The sequence below is a fragment of the Chelonia mydas genome, chromosome 6, assembly GCF_015237465.2.
Source record: "Chelonia mydas isolate rCheMyd1 chromosome 6, rCheMyd1.pri.v2, whole genome shotgun sequence".
In the NCBI taxonomy this organism is placed as follows: Eukaryota; Metazoa; Chordata; order Testudines; family Cheloniidae; genus Chelonia; species Chelonia mydas.
The window spans coordinates 19,586,697-19,612,201 of record NC_051246.2 but is presented as its reverse complement, the minus strand read 5'-3'; the positions used below and the strand labels follow the sequence as shown (position 1 = coordinate 19,612,201).

At 48.0% G+C, this 25,505-nt stretch overlaps 1 protein-coding gene across 11 annotated transcripts in view; it reads left to right on the top strand.

The window, feature by feature from the left end:
- Positions 1-25,011, top strand: part of RAB3IL1 (RAB3A interacting protein like 1) — a 69,644-nt gene extending 44,633 nt beyond the window's left edge. For 5 of the 11 annotated variants that reach the window (XM_043550207.1, XM_043550204.1, XM_043550212.1 and 2 more), the window contains one exon: positions 6,064-8,489. In XM_043550207.1, coding sequence (XP_043406142.1) covers positions 6,064-6,200 — 137 coding nt within the window. In that variant the 3' untranslated portion in view covers positions 6,201-8,489. Of the gene's footprint in view, positions 1-6,063; positions 8,490-14,388; positions 14,502-21,810; positions 21,894-24,709 lie in introns of those variants that run through there. The other 6 variants (XR_006291952.1, XR_006291951.1, XR_006291953.1 and 3 more) reach the window with 6 other exon arrangements.
- The last annotated feature ends 494 nt before the right edge of the window (positions 25,012-25,505 follow it).

The following is a 25,505-nucleotide window of genomic DNA, read 5'->3' as shown; positions in this document are numbered from 1 at the left end:
GGGGGTGGGGGTCATGTGTTATATTTCCATTTCCCTGACTGAATCAGTGTGATTGTAAGATTTGCTTTCGTGAGCTTTCTCCAGCGTTCAGTTAAAGCTCGCTAGGCCCAGGCCTATTCCTGCTGGTGAACTTGACGCTGGAAAAGGCACAGGAAGCAAACACAAAGGCACAAAGATATTTGAAGCGGTCATTTAAATGTTCAAATGAGGCTTTTTTATGCTATTTGTCCAGCTCTAATAGAACTTCAGTGACCTGCCCAGACATGAACAAGCCTATGCACCCTCCCAACAGCCAGACGTACACACTGCTCCTCTCTATACCTGTATACACAACACAATATGCACTAACAATATACACGAACACACCCGCTGAGGTGCTTTTACATAGAAACACAACCACTCCTCACTGAAACATACAGAGTCTCACCCCATCATACATACTCCTACTTGTAGAGAACGCTTTCTCATTCTTGCACATCCACCCACAACTTCATATAGTAGCTACACAGTCACGTACACCCATATAAACTCTAGTATGAATGAACCCCTTCCCCCATCTCTATACAATACAAAGCCTGTCTGTGTGGGGTAAATACAGAGGAGAGGTACTAAGGGGATGGGTCCCAGGAAGCATGTGGTTACATGATCAGTAAGTCTTCCATGCCCTCACAGTTGGCTCTCTGTGAGATGCCTCTGCCCATTCCCACTCAGAGGTGTCTCTCTCCCCTCCCACTTTCATATACAATGGCAACCTGCTTCCACTAGTGTGTCTGGGTTTCATTCCAGCTTTAGGCACGTTTTCAGAGCCTGCAGGGAGCCAGTAGGCACAGGCGGTGTTTGCTGCACCCCAGAGGGGGTTCTTCCTGCCAGGGAGGCCATAAGTAACCTTGGAATGTGAATGAACCGTAGTCACCAGTGTAAAGAAGCAGGTGTTTATGTGCAGAAGAGAAGAAAGCCTGCACTCGAATCGGCTCGAGACCCCAGTTCTAGTCTTGGCCACTGATCTGCTGTGCAACTTTGGGCTTGTCACGTCCCCTCTCTGTGCCTCCGTTCCTCTTTGTCTCTTTAGGGTGTACGCTCTTTGGGGCAGGGGCTGTCTCTTATGTGTACATTCGGTGCCTAACACAATGGGACCCCAGTGTTTGTGTCACAGGGTAGCTGGTCCCTGAGGGGAAATGGGCCCAGTCCCCTGTGACACAGCCTGTTTGCCTCCCCATGTGGAGGGAGTGAATTAAGTCATTGGGGGCGATAGAAAAAGCGAGGCCTGGAGAGAGAGCTGGAGCAGAGAATAGATCTCTTGGGAAGGAGGGGCTGGGCCCCGCTGGAAACTGATGTGACAATGCAGTCGAGAGGGGCAGGGACCTGGAGAGGGCGGGGTTGGCCTGCTGGCTCGTGGGGCCAGAGAGAGTTGGACATGGCAGGCAGAGGCCTAGGAGTGGCTGCTCTTTCTGCCGCAGGGTGCTGCTATTCTGCTGCTGCTCTGCAGTGTTTGGAGCTCCAGCGTGTTGCCCGTTAGCAGAGTCTGCAGCGTGTTGATTCAGCAGACCTCAATGCTAGTCATAAAGACTGCAGGCTCGGTTTGGTGGCAAGGCCCCAGCCAGGTTTATTGTCAACAAAGCACAGTATTAGTGCCCCATAGGAGCTACAGGTACACTAACAAATTTATGCCTGCCTCAAGGTGCCAGTTCAATCAACATAGCAGGATGCTGTCCCCTAGGCCAGTACAAAGGTGCCCTTCCTTCCACGCTCCTTTTATACATTGATACAAACAAATCACGTATTACACTTCATATGCTTTGGGTTATTATCCTGTACCTTGTACCTGCTAGTTGGAACAAAACATCCTCCTCCATTAACCTGGCATTGTTCCATCCTTATTTTACGAGAGGTCCGTGGTCCCTGGACCATCTCTTGCTATTTGTGTAGTTACTTGAGAACTCTGGGTGCTCTTGTTCCATCCTCAAGTCAGGACTGTGCTTACTTGGTTAGCAAATACCCGGTGTGTAACGATTCTGCTAAGGCCAGGCCTACTTTGGTTCACCCTGTCAGCTATGCCTAGGATTCCAGCACAGCCTACAGCGGCTCTAATTATTTGGGGACTTTGAGGACAGCATGAATTGTTTTGAACTTTATATTAATACATTAGATTCTAAGAAGGGTGGCTGCTGTTAGACTCGTGAAAGCCTTTTGAGTTACTGAGGAGTCTGAGAAGGGAAACTGAGGCAGGATGCTGCAGAGCCACCCCTGGCCGTGAGGGCGTAATTGGGAGCCAGCTGACCCTTTTACACTTTGTATCTAGGTGCTGTTGCAGAACAGATGATCGTGACGTCTTCCCCAAACAGGACTAGGCTTCCCTGCCAGTGGGGACTAAAAATGGTCTTGAGAGAGTAATGTGGGAGGATTTTCGTGTCACTCCTTGCGTGTTACTAGTGTAAGCGGCCAGTTCTGTTTACCTGTTGTTACATGTCCCGTCTATGGATATGCACTGGTCAGCCACGCAGGAGTCCAGAGCGGGGTGGCACAGCCAGGGACTTTCCTCAAGGTCGAGAGATCACAACTGCTCAGCACAGCTTGCAAAAGAAGAGCGGGCTGGGAGCCTCTGGAAACCAGCTAGAGCCCTTGGAAGAGACAAACAGCTTTCGCTAGCTCTGTGCCAGCAGGTGCGGTGGGAAGGAGCTTCCCAGTACCAGCAGGGGGAGTGCTCATTTGGCTGGGATTTGAGGTGTACTGACAGTGCAGTGGGAGACCGGAGAACCTGAAGAATGGGCATGTCTAAAAAGGAGGCCCTCCCATCAGCCTGGGATTGGGGCTCACTGACAGCCCCGGAGGAGAGAGGCCTCCCAAGGACTGAAAGCGTGGACAGTGCAATGTCTCCTGGCTACTAGCGGGGCTGGGGCACTCATCCGGTTGGCATTGTGGGACTCTGAAAACACCCTTTGAGAGGAATTCCCAGTACCAAGACTAGAGAGTAAAATGGTCTCCCCATTACCAGCAAGGTGAGCTTTCCCTGTCTGGGGCTTGCTGTGCTGACAGCCCAGAAGAGTCTTCTGAACTTGCGGAGGAGAAAGGAAATCTCTCCCAGCAGGTACTAGGATGGACCATTGTTGCTGTACCCGAGACTGGGATGCACTGGCAGAGCAATGGGAGCGGAGCCCTGAATGCTGAGCCTGGGCTGGGGGTGGGAGTGGAAAGACCATGCTGGTGTCTTCAGGCGGTGGTCTTCTTGAGTTGAGGAGTTCTGAGGAGTCCTCAGAACTGTGCAGGGGAATGGAAATGTCCCCTAGCTACCACTGGGTGATGCTCTCACCATGATGGACTTTAGTTGCCTAGCCAGAGTGAGTGGAAATGCAGATTTCTGTGCATTTTAACCCAGCAGGATCTGTGAACTGTTATGTTCCACGAGCTGGAATACGTACTGCAACCCGTTAACTGCATTTTTACCCTGACTCAGCCCTATGGGTTTGCTGCAGACCCATGTTGCCGGCTCCGTACCAGAAAGTACAACTGCAGCTGGCAGACTGATTGCCAAAGGAAGGCTTCTTAATTACAGGTGACAGCTTGGTGAGTGACAGCAGGTTTGAAGAAGCAGAACATGCTGGTAAAACACTGCCTGAATACCTGGACTGAATCCAGATTAAAAGGGCAAAGGCCATTTGGCACAGGCCTTGTCCATCAAAGAGTGAGAAGATCAGGTGCTCATAACTGAAGCAGCATCAAGCCCATTGCTTGGCTGCATAAGACAAGAGTGTGGAGAAGGGAGATGTTCCTTCTGTGCCCTCTTCTCAGCGCCTGCAGGGGGGCACTCTGCCTGGGTGAGGAGTCAGGTCCATTGTTGGAAGAGGAGTCCCAGGGCTGTGTGTGGAGAAAGAGACCATCGGGGGGTGTCAGGGTTCCTTCCCCACTCTGAACTCTAGGTTACAGATGTGGGGACCCTCATGAAAGACCCCCTAAGCTTATTCTTACCAGCTGAGGTTAAAAACTTCCCCAAGGTACAAACTTTGCCTTGGTCTTGAACTGTATGCTGCCACCACCAAGCGTTTTAAACAAAGAACAGGGAAAGAGACCACTTGGAGACGCCTTCCCCCCCAAATATCTCCCCAAGCCCGACACCCCCTTTCCTGGGGGGGCTTGAGAATAATATCCTAACCAATTGGTTACAAAATCATCAAAGACCCAAACCCCTGGATCTTGGAACAATGGAAAAAGCAGTCAGGTTCTTCAAAGAAGGATTTTATTAAAAAAAAAAAAAAAAGGTAAAAATCATCCCTGTCAAGTCAGGATGGAAAATACTTTACAGGGTATTCAGATTCAAAACGCAGAGGTTCCCCCTCTGGGCAAAACCTTAAAGTTACAGAAAACAGGAATAAACCTCCCTCTTAACATAGGGAAAATTCACATAAAACAAAAGATAAACTAATCTATTTTGCCTGGCTTACCTATACTGGTTGCAATATTGGAGACTTGGATTAGGATGGATTGGAGAAGATGGATTTCTGTCTGGCCTTTCTCAGTCCCAAGAGAGAACACCACATAAACAAAAAGTACAAAACAAAAGCCTCCCCCCCCCCACAAGATTTGAAAGTATCTTGTCCCCTTATTGGTCCTTTGGGTCAGGTGCCAGCCAGGTTAGCTGAGCTTCTTAACCCTTTACAGGTAACAGGATGTTGCCTCTGGCCAGGAGGGATTTTATAGCACTGTATAGAGAAAGGTGGTTACCCTTCCCTTTATATTTATGACAGGGGGAAATCCCTGGGGCTGGATGAGGGGAGAATTGGCATGTCCCTCTGTGGCCTGCAAGGGGTGCTTGTTCAGGTTCATTCCCTCCCCCTGTCATTCTGCTTCGTTCAGCATTCGCTTCATTCTATTTCTAATTGAGATGAACCAGGAAAAGCCACATTTCTATCTATCTCAGATACTTCTGTGGTTTCCATTGTCATCATATCTGAGCACCTCTCAGTCTTTAATGTATTTATCCTGCCAGCGTGCCTGTGAGGTAGGGCAGTGCAGTTAGCCCCATTTTACAGATGGGGAACTGCGGCACAGAGAGGCTAACAGACTTGCTCAAACTCCCACAGGAACTCTGGCAGGGGAATGAACCCAGGTCTCTGGCTAGCTCCCTACGACTTGGCAGTTCTTCCTTATTTGTGTATTTTAGAGAATTGCAGGGCCTGAGCTCCTGTGATGCAGCTTTCGCTGGAACTCAGCACCAAGTGTACCAGAGTTTGTTGGGGGCGGGGCAAAGGTACCTTGCCCCTGCTGTTAACGAACCAGGCCCTGACCCACTGCTCCTGCTCACGCTGGGAGAGTGTGTGCTCACCCCACCTCATTCTATTTGCACTTGCTGGTTCTGCTGATGCACTAGCATAGAGTTCTGCTGGCTCTGATCCACGGTGGCGGGCCCTATACAGAGGTGTGAGGGAGCGGGAAAGGTTCCTTGAATGCTCTCCTACACGTCAGTAGGGCCAGCCACAATTGGCCAACATTCTAGACCATTCCATTCAACCAGTCTCTCTCCCTCCACCGTCCATCCAGCTCCTCTCCATCAGCCTTCCTCTCTGATTTTGATTCATGGATTGCTCTCTCCCTTTCCTCATAGTCTCCCACATTCATCCTCAGTGACTTCAGCTTCCATGTTGATGACCCATGTCCTGTAACCCCTCAACTGCACATTTCCTCATCCTCACCTCTTTATTTGACCTGCAATCCTGGTTCTACTCTTCCTGTCGTCAAAAGGGCTGTTCACTTGACTTGGTCTTCAGCCTCCCCATTCAGTGTGATATTTAGACTTAGCAGAATTCAGTTATTCTTTTGTTATAATTTTGATGGATAATATCAGTGTTTATTTTTAAGCAGATTTTTATCGATGTTTGTTTTCACAGTTGGGGGTGTGTGTCAGACAACAATTATTTAATGAGAATGGAGATTGAGATTAAAACAGTTAAAGCTTTATAAACAGTTTAAACACAAACTGTCAACATCACATGTTAAAATATACAGAGTAACTATTCTTAAATCAACAAATTAAACTGGTTTTTGCTACTCAATTTGTGTGCCCATTTGTAGCAACTCCGATTCAGAAGGCTGTGTCACTGGATTCTGACTCGGGTAAGACCCCAAGCAGCATTTTTCATAATTTCCCAATCTGTAAATTTCGATTATTGATGGAAATATATTGCCATTGCTTTGTGAGTGGACAGTGAAATTGACGTTTCCTGACATTTGGGAATAAAAATCGATTCCTTCCAAGCCTAGCTAGGCTAAAGCTGCCATGGGGGAACTGGTTACCTGCAACAGCACCCTCAATTCCAGCACTGTAGCCCTAATCCCAGCTGGTGCAGAGGGGAGGCCTGGGGAGGCCACAAGAGGCTGGAGAGCGAGCCTGTCCCACATTAACCCCACAGCAGTGGCTCCTGTCCTGTGGGTCTGGGCCTGGCTCCCTACTCTGGGCATTGCAGGCAACCTGGCATATGGGGTCACAGTCAGTTTTGACCCAACTACTCCGTCCTCACTGTCCTCCTCCCTTGATTCTTTTGCCTCTCTTTCCAATCACAAGGTCCACCCTGCCAACCCCTAGCCCTGGCTCACCCTCAACATCCTCTTCCTGTACTCCTCCGCTCATGCTGCGGAGCATCTCTGCTGGAAGTAGTCCCATGATCACACTGACTTCCTCCACCAGACATTTATTCTCTCCTCTTCTGCCATCATCCTAGCTAAAGAACTGTACTCTGAATCCCATGTCCTCGATTCCCAGCTGCCTTTTGGTCACCTTTGACTCGCATGCCCCACAGGATCTTGCCAAGAGGAATCGGTGCTCCAGAACAGGGAGATGGGGAGAACCTAATGGGACTAGCTGGGCAGAGGTGGCATTAGTTGGGTTTGGTTTGTCCGGGGTTTTCTGCATTCTGTTGGAGGATGCCAGGCAAGCAGGAGTCTGGAAATGCACTGCTCTGAGAGAAGAGTGGGATGCAGAGGTCTGAGCAGCAGAGGATGCTCTGTTTATTCATTAGTTTTGTCGGACACTGTATGGGACAATGATACGCTGGAAGCCGTGAGACTTTAAAGTGTCCTGTCCAGCGGCCTAAGTCAAGAGAAGAAGCAGTCCACTGCTGGGCGGGAACAGCTGTTGGCAGGGGGTGCCAGATGAGAACCTGCTACACCATGCTGAGCTATATGAGGGCATGCTGGCTGGAGATTCACTCTTCAACATTTTCTCTCTGGCCTTGAGAAATGTAATCTTGCCCTGCTCCTATCCATTCAGAATGGTCCTGCCAGGATAGCTTTCCTAGCCCATTGCTTTGAGCAGGTCATCCTGCTCTTGGAATCCTTCTATTGGTTCCCCCTTCTCTATAACCTCAAACGTAAGCTACTTGTCCTCACTTCCAAGCACTGTCCGGGATATCAAGATATCCCACTTCTGATCGGTCCAGGATGCCAGCCTCCATCGCCCACTTGTTGCATTTTCAAGCAAGCACTTTGGTGCTTCCTCTAATGCTATCCCTCACACTTGGGAGACGCTCCCCATCAACATCCACAAAGCTGCCCCGTTATCCTCCTTCAAGTCTTCCTTAAAACTCGCCTTTGCTGGGATGCCTACAAAACCTTGACAAGACCTACACTGTTGGTATGCAGAGAGCACTGTCTGTCACTCTGACCAACGTTGTCTCATTGTTCACTTCTACTCCTTCAGCTGTCTGTACCCTTCTGTTCTCTCTTCTCTTAGTGTGTGTGTGAGCTCTTTGGGATGGGGAATGTGTGGTTGTGTTCAGTGTTTGTATAGTGCCCAGTGCAGTGGGGTCCCGGTCCATGACTGGGCTCCTATGATAACACGCATGTAGTGTTTCTTCCCTTTCCCAGCATGAGTTAGAGGGGCCCTGTGGGCTGGGTTAGTCTTTAACAGACCAGATTCATTGACTGCAGTGGAGTTACACCAGGGAAGTATTTGCCTTTTCTTTGTGCCCTTCCACCCCACCCCCCAGCACTGTCCTTTCCCTCTGCAGTCCATCAGGTGGCAAGGCAGCCTTCTGAGGTGGAGAGAGACAGTGGGTCAATGTACTCCTCATTCCTCCCAATCCACCTGGCTTGCATTGTGCCTGCCCCTTTGAAACTCTGGCCACGTTTCACAAGGCTAAGCACCTGCCCTTTGTGGATAAAAGCTTCCCAGCCATTTGTCCAAGATAGCTTGTTTGTTTGCAGGTTTTGTGATAAAAAGTCTCGGGATGGGAGGGGGAGAGGGGGAAGGTGTCCATGTGTACAGTGTTTGGCTGCCTGCTGGTGTGGAAGGGGGAGGGTGTTGGTGTGGGTGCCTAGTTGCATACGGGAATGGATGAAGGCAAGATCCCCAGATGTAGCACAAGACTGGGAGGGGGCATTGTTGGATCATATTAAAGAAGTTCTGTATTAAAATCACAAATGAGTTTGATTCCCCATAGTATAAATTCCAGGGTATTACTAATTAAGAGGTCTCTTGGTTTTTGGTACTGTTTCTCTCCCCCTCTGTGTGAAACTTGCAACCTGCTAATTGTGTTAGTACATCCTAAAACAGAGTCTGTTCTCAAAGCAATACTTTGTAACAACAGAAACAGCACACAGAGACTCCCTGCCCTTTTGTTGTATTTATCTCGCTTTGTTAACAATTGTGATTAAAATAGAGATAGAGGATGTATGTGGATGGATGCTTGGTGTGGATAATAACTGAATTCTTAGGCTGGCACCTCCCTGATCATTCACTGTCCATCGGCTGAAGAAGGCGTCAAGTGGAAACAGCCAGAGGACCCCCGGAGGGCAGACTGGAATCCACCCAACAGCCTCAAGGATGGGAGAACTGAAGAACAACACGGAGCCGTCAGGAATGTGCCATCTGAATGTGATTGATTCAGCAACAGTATGATGAAGCAATTCCCATAGACTGGCATAGGAATAAATTCCTATAAAAATGGACTCTAGAAACTGAGAACTTTGGGGTCTGATTCTGCAAACCAACTTCCAGGAGCGTCAGATGAGCATCTGACAAGGCCCTGCTCCCTCCTCGTGTCCAGGCCACCTGGCCAGTGGCTTGGCATGAGCAAGTCTAAGGCTGGTAACTATGAAAGCAACTTTGCAGAACCTGTGTGTGTGTGTTTGTATGAATGAATTTGTGAATAAATATGAGATTGAATGGAATGTTATAGCTATAACTAACTGCTTACTATGATTCTTTCTGTATTCACAATAAATGTGGCATTTTGCCTTTTCCCCTTTTAATGAGATCCTGCTGGTTTTTATTTTATTGGTATAACAGCATAATCCACAAAACTGGAATCAGCGGATACGTGTGGCTGAAGGCTGCTACTAGAGAGATTTAGGAACCGCTGTTGGGGCTGGAGAGCAGCAATGAGCCATGGGAGTGGAGAGGGCTGCAGTTCAAAGCTGATTCCCTTTCCTGCCTCCCTGATTTTATTGCTGGATCTGGCCCCTCTGGCTCTTAGCTGGCCAGTGGCTGCTGCCTGCCCCTGAGTGCTGGCTGCAAATATGTACTTGGAGGATTCCCTAGGTGTACACGTGTCTGGATGAATGAGTCCATCATTATGGGTGCAGATTCACGCGCACTAAAACGTGGCTCCTCCAGTCTGCAGTTTGGCAGGATCTCTCATTACCTCATTCCAACAAATGTCTCTCCGAACCTCTTCTGTAATGGCTAGATGCACATGCATGTGCATGCATATTCACATGCGTGTGTGGTCATGGGCTGAGCTATGCACAGGCACCCACGCACACTGCTTGGAGATGTTACTCAAAGCCTCTCGAGTATGTTCATGTGTATATGTCCAAGGGCTCGTGGCCATGCCTGTATACGCATATACATCTGGCCAAAGCACCATCACTGTAGAAATTCAAGAGCAGGCTAGGGAAGCCATTTGTAGGAATGAGGGACTGAGAAATCCTTCAGAATTACACGTGGGAGGACGCAAGTGGTCTGTTCTTGCCCAGCTCCCCATAATTCTGTGGCTTCGAAGATCATGACGTATTGAATCAAACCAACTTTCTCGTGTACCTGGCTGTTCTTAGCCTTGCTCTTGTTTATGGTGCCGAAACCTGCACCACGTACAGTAGACACCTCAAAGTTCTTTAACGATACCCTCAGCGTAGCCTCCCCAAGATCTTCTGAATCAAGTGGGATGACTGATGCAGTGTTCTGTCCCAAGCCAAAATCTCCAGCATTGAAACTATGATCATCCACCCCCAACTCCACTGGGCTGCTCATGTTCTTTGAATGCCAGAAAATTGACTCCCAAAGTAGGTCATGTTCTCACAACTGAGCCAGGGCCAACGGATGCAGGGCAGGCAAAAAAAGCGCTTCAAAGACACCCTGAAAGCCAACATGAAGAACTGCAATATTGACATAAGCTCATGGGGAAACCCAAGCCCTCAACTGACCAAAATGGAAAAGGACCTTGTGGCAAGGATCCCAGGATTTTGAGATCCAATGGAGACAACAGGAAATGGAGACATGGGAAAAGAGAAAAGAATGCGCCGCAGCCTGATTCAGCAATCCAGATCAGCCCTTTCCATTGGGAAATGTCTGCCCCACTTGTGACAAGATCTGTGGGTTGGTCGCATTAGCTGCCTGCGGAATCACCAGCAATAACTGTCTGGCTAGGATTTTATGGAAATCTTCCTCAAACTCCAAGGGATTGTCGGCAGTGATTCTGTGTGCATATTTTTAGGGCATGTTTGTGACCAGGTATGTTTGTGGGTGGCTCTGGGCCATGCATATTTTCATGTGTGCCTGCTTGCATGTGCATGAATAATCTGGATTTGTTTACATAAAACTACCTCTCCAAGGCAGCCATTTCCCTCCCAATGCCCCATGGACTCTGAGCCCTGCTGGCTTTGTTAAAGTGATTAGGATGAGATCAGAGCCAACCATGTTCCCTGATGCTTGTGGGGGAACAAGTAGAGCACACTATTAATTCACCTGAATCTGCAGGCCACCTGTGATGCCCAATAACCCTAATCCCTCTGGAGAGAGGGGCTGCTGTATCCCAAGCCAGCCTGGGCCATGAGAGAACCATTAGGTTCCACCCATGAGAACATCAGACTTCATCTTCAGCAGAGGGGAGGGGTCAACTGAATGGCTTGGGGTAATGAAAAACAAAAGAAGAAAGGCATTGGGTCAAAGGTTCAAACTAAGGGATCTGGAAGGGGACACCGAGAAGAAAATCCCGGACAGCTCCCTTTGCTCTGGAATCAAGGCAGTTAGTGGGTGGCATCCAGAGGTGCCCAGATCCATGAATGCAGATGTGCCAGGAAATTGGGCCCATGGTCACAGAGAACATCCTCAGCCAGCTTCCTCCTCCTCCTGACTGGTAGGTGGCCATTTTGGCCAGTCCCAGGGAGAGGTTGGTGATGAGATTCCTGGTCTTACTGGGGGTGGGATGTGAATAAACAGAAGGATGTGAGGAAAAGTGCAGCCAGAACCCCAAGAAGATGTAGAGGAGACAGAAGAGGAGTGGTAGCCTGACTGCAGGTAGACATGCATCAGTATCCCCCTCTGAGAGGGGGCTGTTAGCAACTATAAATAAAGTCCCTTTTGGGAGCCAGCATCCTGGTCACTTAGAAGACACAGGCACTGGGCATAGTTAGAGTAGGAGGGAATAAGGTAGTCTGGGTTTGAAGAGTTAGAAGGAGTCATTTGCACCTGTAAGGAGTCTGATGAGCTAATGAGATAATTAGCTTGCCAGCTAGAAGAAAACAAGCAGTATAAAAGGCTGGAGCAAGAAGGGGACCCTTCTGCTGCTGCTAAATTGAGTTGTACCTGGAGCATAAGGCAAAACAATAATAAAGATGCACTTGGTGACAGTACATGGTAGAGTATGTGTGCTGTTTACACAGCAGGAGGGCTTACCAGCCAGGGTTTCCAGGGCTGAAAGGGGAATCCCTTTACACGCCCTCTCAGTGCAGAAAGGGCAGGTATCGGGTGTAGCAGTGAACCATGCCAGCAACATGCCTGGGCTCGCAGCTCCATGAAGGAGCCACCAATTTATACCCTGGGTGGTTTGTGGTACCAGGGTGTAATATAGGCCAGCCCACCTTACAGTCCTGGAAGCAGAAATCCTCTCTTCATCCACAGAACTGGCACAGCACAGATACTGACAAGTTTAGCCCTTCCAGTGCTCTGCCAACGTACCTCAGCCCTGACATGAAGGAGCCACCTAATACCAGTTATGATGTGGATCCTGGCCCCACTAGGAAATGGACGGAATCCCACCATCTTGCTCTGCTTAGGCCACTAAACGGCCATCAGACGGTACCAACTTCAGTCATGAGGCTTCTGGATTGGATTTGAACTGTCATCCTAGCTAGTTTCAGAGTAGCAGCCATGTTAGTCTGTATTCGCAAAAAGAAAAGGACACTGTTTGTATCCTCTTCCCAACCCCTGGAGCTCACATTCCCTCCATAGCTTTAAATGGTAGGGTACCCTATAGATAGAGAACCCAAGTCTGCTCTGATTTATCTGGTTGACATGAATGGGAGTTTCACCCATGTACCTGAGGGCAGCACAGAATGTGGGGTGACTTTTGAATGGAGTCTGTGTGAGTATGTCTACACTGCTGTTGGTGTGGGGGGTGGGGGGGAAAGAGGGTGGTGATTCCCAGCCCAGGTAGGTAGGCTCTCACTAGCTCAACTTGAGCTAGCATGCTAAAAATAGCAGTGTGGACACTGCTGCTCAGGTGGTGGCTTGGGCTAGCCACCTGAGCTCGGGCCCAGGGGGTCGGGCAAGCTTGGACCTCCCAACTGCAGTGCAGACATATCTTGCTGTGCTCTGGGCTATGAGCATTTCTTTCCTGTTCACACTCAACTACCCATTCGCAGATGGGTTGTATGAAAACGGGGGGCCCTCCTTGCTGGACTGTATAATATCTAATGAGCCCCTCAAGGATGTGAGTTCAAATATCTCTACTCCATAGATGTGTTTACCTTGTTCTAAAGCCAGCAGGCAAAATCAAGAGAACTGACTCCTTTGTTTTCCCCTTTCCCTCACTCACCAATCCTCTTTTCCTGCCATAAAGAACATTCTTATCAAGATTTTGTATTAAGTTTGGGGATATTGCTTCACAAATCAGGTTTTAGGCTACCCCCTCCGTCCCCGGGAGCCTTTTAAGCAGAAAAGCGCCCGCATGTGACTTTAACCTCTTCTTCCCAGGGCAATTCTTTCTTCTTGAACTCTTTGCCCCTAGTAGCCGTTTGTATCACCCCACACTGGGGGAAAGACTCACCCATTGCTGAGGGGTGAGGAGTGGCTGTGCACACAGGTTTTCTCCTAGTGTGCTACTGGTGCTTTAGTGTGAGAGGTGACACTAGGGAGAATAGCAGTTCCGATTCCAGCTCAGCTACTAATTTACTGCTGCGTGACCTTGAGCAGCCTTAGGGTGTCTGCTGTCATAAATAGTGTTAATACAGATATATGCACAACCACATAAGTGCCTCTATGCCCATGGCTTCATGCTGAGTCCGAACCAAGAGTGCGCATCATCTACCCAACCGCCAGCCCCTGTGTTTTCCGAAGAAGTCTGTAATGCAAGTAATAACTACACCTAGCAGCACTGTCTGCAAGGTGAGTGATCTTGAGTGAAAAATGAGTGGTCCTGCAGTTGAGGCAGAGGGGACTAGGAATCAGTTAATCTGCATTTTACTTCCAGCCTACTACACACTTTCTTTTATGACCTTGGGCAAGTCCCTTACCTTTCTGTGCTTTGGTTTCCTTATCGGCAAAATGGAGACAGTAATACTTCCCGACCTCACACCAGTGGGGTGAGATGCTCTGAGACTGTGACTACTGTACGTTATATCAAATATGATCATTTCACTGTCATCTGGGCCTCCCCGTGCTCTTGTTTCTTACCACCACCTGTTGTATCTCATCGTATTGTAAGGTCTTTGGGGCTGGGATAATCTTATTAGACATGTGTACAATATCTAGCACAACGGGACCCTGATCTCTGACTGGGGCCTCTAGGCACTATTGTGTTACACATAAATACTAGTACTAATAATTAATGCACACCATAGAAATACCACTAAATCCTGTATAACTTGGCCACATTTGTAGTTGGTTGAATTACTCGTTATAATATTTATTCTGCATCTTCAAAGTGGTGGAATTAATGGTGCCATGAGGACATTAACTTCCGGCTTGCCTGACTCTCTTCATTTACATTTTCAATTTTCTGTTGCATTTGTGTATTTTATTTATTTATATTTACTTTGAAATTGAATCTCTTGGCTTGTTTTGAAACACTTGCTCCGTTGCACATTGAAAGGAACCTGGAGAGCAGGGAACTAACTTTGGTTGCCAACATTATGGCGAAGCATTTTGCCCCAAGGTGGCCATCTTCTTCCTTCTCTCAGCAGGTGCCAATGCTCTGAAGCAATCCGCTCCTCCCCCACACATGCTGCTTAATGCGCTGAGCTCACACTTGCAAGGTTGCCAGCTTTGAAAGACTTAGGTAACAGAGATCCAGGTAAGTTTCCTTAAAATAGCATTAGGATTCAAATGTGATTTTGGACACAAGTAAAATGAGTTTTGTTGTGGGGTTGGCTTATCCTAGCCTGGAAAGCTTTTGGTTCATATTAGCAATCTGTTACACAATTCATAGGGAGGTATCTGTCTAAAGAGCTCCAGGACTGGAATAAATAGGTGGTGTTGAGGCTCAGATGTGAGAATGGTGAGGGATGCAGCTCAGAACTGAGATGCGTTGGCACAGCCGCTTGGGCAGCCCAGACCAGGAACAGCAGGAAGGCTGTCGGGCAGGACTGAATTATTAACAGAGTTGTGTGGGAAGCCCAGAAATGGAATAACTATATTATAGTAATACTGAGTTCATTTCAACCCTAGATCTCAAAGTGCTTTACAAAGGAAGTCCGTATCATTAGCCGATTTTTACAGAAGGGGAAACTGAGGCACAGTGCAGTGACTTGCCCAAGGTCACAGAACAAGGCAGTGGTACAGCTGGGACTAGCACCCAAGTTTCCTGACCCCCAGTCTAGTGGACCTATATAGCTGGGGAGTATGGGGCACTTCAGGTTAAGACTGACGTGCACTGGCAGAGCTGGGGGGGAACTCAGGATTGGATTAGCAGGGGATGTTCACATAAGGACCGAATTTCACGGTCTCAAATTACCAGGTTGCTGAGGCTGCACTACATTCAAGTGCTTGAAAGGGGTTCATGTACTTCTGTTAGTTTCTGTGGTGGACCCGCATGTGCACGTGTGTGTGAAATTTAACATCAGTTTTGAGTGACAGGAAGAGAGAAAGTGAGATTACAAGACTAAAGATGCTAGCTGGCCAGTGACAGTAATTCCCCCAAGACTGTCCTTCCTGTCCATTCCCCCCCGCCCCCATCACCAAAGATTTGGACAGACTCTAAAACAGGCAGATTTAGAGACGCAGAGGAGAGATTTGTGTTACTGGGAATCAACAGATGCAAGTTTCAGTTTCAGCCACAGATAGAGAGAGGGTGAGAGGGGCAGAGGAAGAGCACAGGTAATGCTGAGCGTTTAAGAGGTGGGTACTTCACAAAGTTTCCAACATAACTGCGATGTATAAACCCCTGGAATGTGAGGAGATGACCCTCAATCTGGCTGAAATGCAGAAACAGCGGCAATCCCTGCAGAACATGGAGCAATGTACCATTATAGTATCAGGCAAAGCAGATAGCCTGGCACCAGACACTACCCACCAGGACCTGGCTCTGTTCCTTAAAAAGTCACTGTCAGGTTAGAAGTCATGGGCTAGGTTGTCTGCATTGGAAACTGGGGTTTTGGGGGGAGGGTGGGAGGGAGCACAAGGGAGTGAGAAAGGGTTCCCTCATCTGGGCGCTGGTTCTGTGTTGGTCCAATATTGATTAGAGCAGACAAGTAGGCTAGTCTGTGTTAGATCGTTATGCCTCCCCCTGCCCCCAGGGTAACTGGCTACTGCCTATGCTTCCTCTTCCCATCTTGGCACCGCTCCCCCCGCCCCCCCCCGGAGTGTTGGGGGCTGCAGGGAATTATTGTCAGTTCTGCTCCCACATGGTGCTTAACATTTCCTGCATAGGAGCAATCTCAGTGGCACCATCACTCGCGCAGCTATCATCTGTTGGACAAGTGTTTCAGTGTTTGCTTGTTTAAAAGAGGGCTATTGGGCTATCAACCAGGCTGATAACAAGTTTAAACAGAGACTTCACCCCAGCTGTCAAGGCAGCCAAACTTTGTCCTGTATCACATCATAGTTGTCTGAATTATCTGGGGGTTAAAGTGAGCCGTAACATAAGTAAATGGACAATCACCCCACTGAAGTCACTTAACGTCCTTGGTAGGTCAGGGCAACAGTTTGTAGCATAGATATCAAGATAACCTTTGGATCTCAGCAGTCAGTGGCGCCACATTGTTACGGGTCTGTTTGGGGAAAGAGGGAATCTGGGATCAGAAAGGGAGGGCAAGGAAGATCAGCCCATAGTTACAGATTTAGCATTGGGCTACTATTTGTGTTGCAGTACAGCCCAGTCAAGATTGGGACCTCATTTTGATGGGCATTATATAAACACACAGGAGGACTTGGACCTTGCTCTGAAAAGTTTACAAGCCAGTAGTTAGAGGGTAATTAACTGTCAGTCTCAAACAGCCTGGCACTTGACAGCAGGACAGAGGACTCATCTGCACTAGGAAATGTTTGCTAAAATCCCGGGCCACTGTTGCTACCTCTGATTTCTCTCCAGTCATGATAATTATGGTGGAAGCCCTTGTGTAGACAACATGCCATTGGCTTTTGGCATTTTAAGCACTGTGCCATGTAGACCTGCTCTGATCAGGCTTAGATGACACACACTAGATGCCTCGAATCGGGTCTACACTAGTGCTTCCCCTATTGGTAGTAGTGAGTAAAACAAATTCCAGTATAGACACAGCCATGGAGATTGTCCCCGATTTAAGGCTAATTTTGCACTGGAACTGTGGCCTCAGCAATTTGGCCTCAATTGCAGCTAGTCTGGAACCGAGGGAGTGCAAAGGGGAAATCTTGGGGAGATTAGCTCTCAGTCACAGATATCCAGGAGTGGAAAGAGTACATTCAAAAGAGAGTAGCCCTAGATCACCTAGAGAAGTGAAGGTGGCAGCTGAGTGGTGTAGCACTGGATACATTCACTTGCCTTCTCATGACCAAGGGCCTGATCTAATGCCTGATGAAGTATACGGAAAAATGCCCACTATAATGAGTGTTGCATTCTGCCATCTCTACTCGTGCTGAGTAGTACCTTGTTCTGTAAGTAGTCCCAGTGGTTTCATACATGGTTACAGCATGGAAAAAGACACAGAGATGAGTGGGAAAAGGAAATCAAGAGGATATTGAAGCAGGCCACACTGGCAAAGCAGACTGGGCCTGGTAAGTGATTGAGTGAGGTCACCCCGTGATATGTGTAGAGGGCGAAGAGGAGGGGGACAAGAACAGTTCCCTGAGGGACTCTAACAGACCGGTAGAGTAAAGTGGAGGAACTGCTAAAGGAAAGGCTGAAAGGGAAGGCAGAGAGGTCATCTATGGAGACGTACCTGATCTCTGGAGAGCTCATGAAGGTATCTACAGGCTCCAGAGAACACTCAGTTCTTCATGCAAAACTTCTGAGAGTTTCTGGGTATGTGCCTAATGGCTGCCAATATTTCTTGTTTGAATCTCCACTTCTTGACTAAAAAAGAAAAGGAGTACTAGTGGCACCTTAGAGACTAACCAATTTATTTGAGTCTCTAAGGTGCCACTAGTACTCCTTTTCTTTTTGCAAATACAGACTAATACGGCTGCTACTCTGAAACCTGTCACTTCCTGACTGTAAGCATTCTTCTAGCAGGAGAGACAGATGGTAATGTGATTCAGAGGCAGACTCCATCTGTCCTCAGCTCCCTTGGCTCAACGTGCTAATCTCACTCTCTAATCATGTTAGGGAGTCACACTGAGAATCCTTTCCAGTGGAAATGTCAGTCACTCTTTAGCCAAATCTGTTCTCATCCCACTGCAAAATCTGAGAAAACCCTCCAGTACCTCTAGTGACCTTCCAGGTCACCAGGCCAAGCAATTTATTAGTGCAGAAAGCCACCTGGCAAAGTGATAAGAATTAAGGTTGATCCAATTCCCAGAGCAGTCACTGACAATTCAGTGACAGTGACAGCTGATGTTGATTTCATTGAGAGTTGAATCAGGTGATAAGTAACTCCAGTCTTTCACACCAACCCTGCTAAGGGCGAATGTCAGGAGTGCTGCTAGACAGGTCTGAGGTGCATTGGCAGAGCTATGTGAGAAGCCTTACCTGTACTTTGCCTAAGCAGTCCTTTACTTCCACTGAGGGGACAGTTAGTAACCTGAGGGTCAGATCTTACCTATATACACAGTTCCATTGAAATCAGAGGGAGTGACATGCATGTATCTTGAGGGCAGAATATGGTACTTGATTCTTAAACCCCTTGATTTGCCCCTCAGCTTCCTGATCTTTTGGTCAATGTATTCCTCAGGTCTTGATCGCTGGCTTGGTTAGCCAAGGGGATTGATCTCGCCCAGGGCAACACATGCCAGTTACAGACTTTTATAATCCTCCTGGGTAGTCAATTCTATGAAAACTTGGGAAGTACCTAGATAATCCTGAATTGCCGACGGTCATAATTTCCTCAGGAGTAACTTGATGTTAGTTGACACTTAAGCCAGTCTTACCCTGACTTGAGGAGCTCCATCTTTCTCAAAAACTACAGACATGCCTGGAGTAAGACCTCTCTGACTGGCTGCCTTACTCACTTCCCCACCTCCTTGGAAGGAGCAGCCAATCCGGGCTGCTGCCTGAGGCAGGCTGAGCTGTCTCCCCTCCCCTAAGGAGCCAAGATTAGGTTTTGGTAGGGGAAAGGGAGCAGAGGAGGGGTTCTCACTAGCTGCGAGATGGCCTGTAGGAGGAGAGGGAGGAGAAGGTAGCTGAAAGAACCCAGCAGCTCAGGGCAACTCCCCTCCTGTGAATAATGGGTAAGTCTGCTCTGCTCCCTGGTCCTCCCCCTTCCCTCTCCATCCCTGCAACACCAGGGCTGGGAGGGGCAAGAGGGGGACCCTGCTGCAGCTGCACGCCCTACTCCAGACCTTGAGGCTGCAGGAGGAGCAGAGGTTAGGCTGGGTGGCAGGGGGCAAAACTGATGTGAGGTCAGAATTGATGTGGGGGCAAGGGGACAGGCAGATGTGATGATTGGAGGAAGAGAATTGATGTGGGAGCTGGGGGGTGGATAATTAATTGCTAGGCTGAGGAAGGGGCAGATGTGGGGCTGGGAGGGACACAGAATACATGAATTAGAAGGTTGGGGATTGGGGAGATGGCAGAAGCTGGAAGCTCTGCACTCTCACACAGTCAGTGAGAGCTCCTGCAGTGGGGGCCAAAGTCACCTCATTCTATACATTTGCGGGAGCTGAGAACACTGATTTGTTACACACACACACACACACAGGGTGGGCCGGGTGCTCAGAAGATAGACAATGAAACACAGTATAATTTAAAACAAAATCTCATAATTTTTGGGCCAGTCTTGTGATTTTTCTTGGCGTCTGACACATGATTTCTGAGCTTTTGGTGTTGGCAATACTGTTAACACTCCTACAAGTGCCAGTTAAGTGTGCAGTTGGGGGTATCAGTGTGCAAACACTTAGCACCAGGCTTCCTGTTTGCACAGGCTCATTTTACACACACAGGTTTGTGCCCTTACGTGTTTTTAAGGAATTTGGACCCTAAGTCCACTGATGACATTTTGGAGTGAACGTTACACCCATAGGGCCAGATTTTGCTTTCATTTACACCAGCATAAATCTGGAGTAATTTCACTGACATCACTGGAGTTACTCCAGATCGACACTGGTGTAAACTGAGAGATGGCACTACCCCAATCCCCCACCCCCAATTTATTTTTACCCTCTGTTGGATGTGCAGTAGATTTTGCCCACCTACGTGTAACTGATTAAGAATGGAATTGGCCTCACATAGTCAGAGCGACATATTTTGCATACCCAGTTTGGACAAACGAATTACAAAATTGTCCTGATATTTTTGTCTATTCACTTCCTATTATAGCTGGTTACCAAGACACCTGTGGACAAAACCACACCGAGGAGCTTTCTCCTTAATAAACATCCTCCTCCTCCCTATGTGATTCACTCACAGACGTCACCGGGAGAACTGTGCAACGTTCCCTGCTTTTGCTTTGTGAATACTCCACCGTGCAAACAGAAATGTCAGCCAAACTCAAAATTTCAAAATACTGTTCTGACACCATGTCTTTCTCCCTGGCAAGCAAAGAACAACAGGAAAGAGTCTGGGCTTGTTATTCTTTATTTCTGTTTCCTTAGTGCATAGGGGTGCCAACTGAACCTGGGGCCTCAATGTGCTAGGCACCCTACATGTAGACTGAGTCAGGCTCTCCCACAAAGAGCTTACAGTCTAAATAAACAAGATAAAATGGGTGGAGAGGATACAGCATAGAAGCAGAAGATTGGGAATAGAGGCACACATAGATTAAGTGACTTGCCCAAGGTCACTGGGGGAGGCTGTAGCACAGCCAGGAATTGAATCCGCATCTCCTAAGCCCCCAGACCAGTGCCTTAACCACAAGACCATAGTTCTACGCTCTTTAGGCCTTATGGGGGCTGGTGGGGAGAATGCACCACAAACTAAACAGTGTGGCTCTACTGCAACATAACAACACTGAATTGCAAAAAGAAAAGGAGTACTTGTGGCACCTTAGAGACTAACCAATTTATTTGAGCATAAGCTTTCGTGAGCTACAGCTCACTTCATCCGATGCATACTGTGGAAACTGCAGAAGACATTATATACACAGAGACCATGAAACAATACCTCCTCCCACCCCACTCTCCTGCTGGTAATAGCTTATCTAAAGTGATCACTCTCCTTACAATGTGTATGATAATCAAGTTGGGCCATTTCCAGCACAAATCCAGGTTTTCTCACCCTCCACCCCCCCCACACACAAACTCACTCTCCTGCTGGTAATAGCCCATCCAAAGTGTCCACTCTCCTTACAATGTGTATGATAATCAAGTTGGGCCATTTCCAGCACAAATCCAGGTTTTCTCACCCCCCCTCCCCCCGCCCTCCAAAAACCACACACACAAACTCACTCTCCTGCTGGTAATAGCTCATCCAAAGTGACCACTCTCCCTACAATGTGCATGATAATCAAGGTGGGCCATTTCCAGCACAAATCCAGGTTTTCTCACCCCCCCCGCCGCCACACAAACTCACTCTCCTGCTGGCAATAGCTCATCCAAAGTGACCACTCTCCTTACAAGGTGTATGATAATCAAGGTGAGCCATTTCCAGCATAAATCCAAGTTTAACCAGAACGTCGGGGGGGGGGGGGGGGATAGGAAAAAACAAGGGGAAATAGGCTACCTTGCATAATGACTTGGCCACTCCCAGTCTCTATTTAAGCCAGAAAATTGTTCATTTGCTTTTTTATGTGCGGACTACTCAGAAAATGGTTTGGTTTAATTTGGTGGACTGGGTGACACAGGTGTATTCTCAGGTTCATAGATTTTAAGGCCAAAAAGGAATGTTATAATCATCCAGCCTGGCCTCTAGCATAACCGAAGCTATAGATACGCACCCAGTAATTCATGCAGCAAGCCCAGTAATTTGTGATTGAACTATGTTGTCATATCCTTTAGAAAGACATCTATTCTTGATTTAAAGACATCCCTTGGCAATGGTTGATTGCTCTCACTTTTCAAAACGTGCATTTTATTTCTTGTTGGAATTTTTCTAGCATCAGCTTCCAGCCACTGGATCTCATTATGTTTTTGCCAGCTAGAATTAAGAGACCTCTGCTCTCAGAAATTTTCTCACTGTGTAAGTATAGACCAGGGTCAAGTCTCCTCTTAACTTTCTCTTTGATAACCTAAAAAGAGTGTTTCTCTCATTGTAAGTCATATTTTCCAGATTTTCAACCATTCTTGTAGCTCTTCTCTGAATCCTCTCCATTTTTTTTTTAAAAAAATCCTCCTTAATAAAAACAACGAGGAGTCCTTGTGGCACCTTAGAGACTAACAAATGTATTTGGGCATAAGCTTTCGTAGGCTAAAACCCACTTCATCAGATGCATGGAGTGGAAAATACACAGTACATGAAAAGATGGGAGTTGCCTTACCAAGTGGGGGGTGCTAATGAGATAATTCAATTAACAGTAGAATACTAAGGGAGGAAAAATCACTTTTGTAGTGGTAATGAGGGTGGCCCATTTCAAACAGTTGACAAGAAGGTGTGAGTAACAGTAGGGGGAAATTAGTATGGGGAAATTGGTTTTTGTAATGACGCATCCACTCCCAGTCTTTATTCAGGCCTAATTTGATGGTGTCCAGTTCTGCAGTTTCTTGTTAGTCTGTTTTTGAAGTTTTTTTGTTGAAGAATTGCCACTTTTAAGTCTGTTATTGAGTGACCAGGGAGATTGAAGTGTTCTCCTACTGGTTTTTGAATGTTAGAGTCTGTCCTGTTTGGCCAATGTACACGGCAGAGGGGCTTTGCTGGCACATGTTGGCATATATCACATTGGTAGATGTGCAGGTGAACAAGCCCCTGATGGTGTGGCTGATGTGGTTAGGTCCTATGATGGTGTCCCTTGAATAGATACGTGGACAGAGTTGGCACCAGGGTTTGTTGCAGGGTTTGGTTCCTGGGTTAGTGTTTTTATTGTGTGGTGTGTCGATGCTGGTGAGTATTTCCTTCAGGTTGGGGGGCTGCCCTCCTTAACATGTCTACAACAGAACTGGACTGGGAAGAATTAGGTGAATTCAGTTTAAAAAAAACCAAACCAACCCAAGAATTTGCTCAAGTTTAAAAATAAATTGACTTCAGTCCAGTTCATGTTCATTTATGATTACAAATGGATGAGCAAATACTTGCTGATTATAAGCTTACGTCCTTGATTATTCACAGATAGTGAAGTCATGCATGAGTTCTTCCCCTGGAGATAAATATATTTGGTGTGGGGACACTGTTTGGTACAGCAGGGTGACAGGATTCCTGAAGCCTCTAGCCTGAGTCCCGATGGAAAGGCAACTAAAAGATTTGAGTCCAGATAGGGTGACCAGATCGCAAGAGTGAAATATCAGGACACATTGGGTGAGCAGGAGGGAAAGAGACAGACACAGGTGCACAGCCCCAACTGGAGCCAGAGGCACACTGGTCCGCCTGGCCCTGTGCTACCAGCGTGCCCCTTCCTGTTGGGGGTGGACCCATGCTGCGCCACACAGCTCCCCTGCCCAGTGCCCCCTGGATCCACTATGCCCAGAGCTCCCCTACAACCCTTCCACCGCAAATGCACAGTGCTGTGCACATACACACACCCCACCCAGCGCCCCCCTGCCCACAGCCCCATCACAGCTCCCCAGCACCCCACACAGAACCCCCCCCACTCCCTAGTTTCCCAATACACACAGATTTCCCCTCCCTCCCTCCCTTCCTCCCTCCCAGTGCCCTTCCCCACAGCCCCACCACCATAACTACACAATGCCCCACACAGACCCCCAGTGCCTGACACACACGGATCTCCCCCACTTCCCAGCATCCCCCAACAGGCCCCCACTGTCTAGCACCCCAAAACACACAAACCTCCCCCACTGCCCAGCACCCTCCACACCCTCACAGCCCAGCACCCCCCCACCCCCCCACACACATCCCAGACACTCACCATCACACTCTGCCCCCTTCCCTGGCTGTACTCACCAGCCCTGTTGGGAGGTCTCTGGCTTCTAGGGTCAGAGCAGCGAGGGGGGGTCTCCAGACTCTCCACGTGCTGCACCCGCCACAAGCTTGAACTCCGTGGCTCCCATTGGCTGGGAAAAGCGCCAATGGGAGCTGCCGGAGCCACAGAGCAGGGCTTGCAGGCGCTGGCAGCACGCAGAGTGCCCCCCCACACCCTAAGAGCCAGAGGGACCTGCCAGGGGGTGAGGTGGGGAGTCCCAGCAGTGCTTACCTGGGGTGGCTCCCATCCTGGGAAGCATCCAGCAGGCAGGTCCCTCTGGCTCCTAGGGTCGAGGGTCAGGTTGGGGGGGGGCCCCGGGAGCTGCCCCAGGAAGCAGTGAGCGGCGGTGCCGCGGCTGCGGTCTGGATGGTCCTGATATCGGGACAAAGGGCATCCCGAACTGATGTAAGGTCGGGATGCGGGACAAGTCCCCTAAAATCGGGACTGTCCCGATAAAATCGGGACGTCTGATCACCCTAAGTCTAGATAAAGGGCATGTTCCAATACCCATTGAAATCAATGAAAAGATTCTCACTAATTTCACTGGGCTTTGGGTTAGGCCCAAAGATTAGATGACACTCTTTGCAACTAGAACCATGCACATAGGTGTAATTACTTTGATAATGACAGAAAATTACAGGCTAGTAAATGAAATGCACTCGGTATGCTTTATATGGGATGATTGCTGCTTTATGTGGGATGGTCACGAAAGGGGAACAGGAATCGTGGACTCCTGACAAGAGCGCAGTGATCTGGTTCCATATTCCTTATGAAAATATGCTTATGATATGAATATGACATAACTGAGATATACTTTACGCAAGATGGAAAGGTTATGATTTACTGAATGCGGTTATCCAATTTGTATGCCCGTACCATTTCTGTATCTGAAGTTTGGAATATTGACTATGTATCTTTATTTCAGCTATGCTACTTTGGGTGACGCCCACTGCTAACACTTCAGGTACAACAATGGAAAAGCCAGACAGGGCGGATGGCCCATCAGTGAGGACAATGGACTGTGAAAAGCTTGGCCTTCCTGTGGATGCTCCATACTGCCACTGACTCACGGACGCTGTGATCCTCCAGAGTCAGGTGATCTTGTCACCTGATACTAAAACATTACCTGGGACTTCTTGTAACTTTCCACTGTAAGGGAAGGGGGATCAAGTTTGGGAAACAAAGGATTCCCGCCTTATGTAAATCCTATTTAAGGGTGGGGAAGAAGGCAAACAGGACTCCTTGTCTCCATGGCCTGTCTGCCCCAGAAGAAAAAGTGAAGGCAAGGGGGGAGTCCAGACTGAGACAGGGGTCTAGTCTGAAAAGGAATATAACTGGAACTCTGAACCACAGAAACTTTGCAAACTGTCTGCAACAATATGTAGGGTGAGAACTACCATTTGTAACCAATTTCTTTAATGAAACTAGCTTAGTTTGCATGTTTGATTTCATTTGATTCGTAATCTGTTTTGTTATGTTTGTTACCCCTTTTATTACTTAAAATCTGTCTTTTATCGTTAATAAAACTTGTTTTGTTTATTATTAAACCCGGTTTCTGTAATTTCTAACTGGAGGGGCAAGAAGTGTGCACACCTCTGTCCATATTGAGGGAGCGGGCAAATTTCATAATATATCTTTGGGTCTGTACTCCAAGGGAGGTGGACATCTTAGTGCTGGAGCAAGTCCCTTAAGATGAATCTTTCCAGAGTTGATCGGCAGCT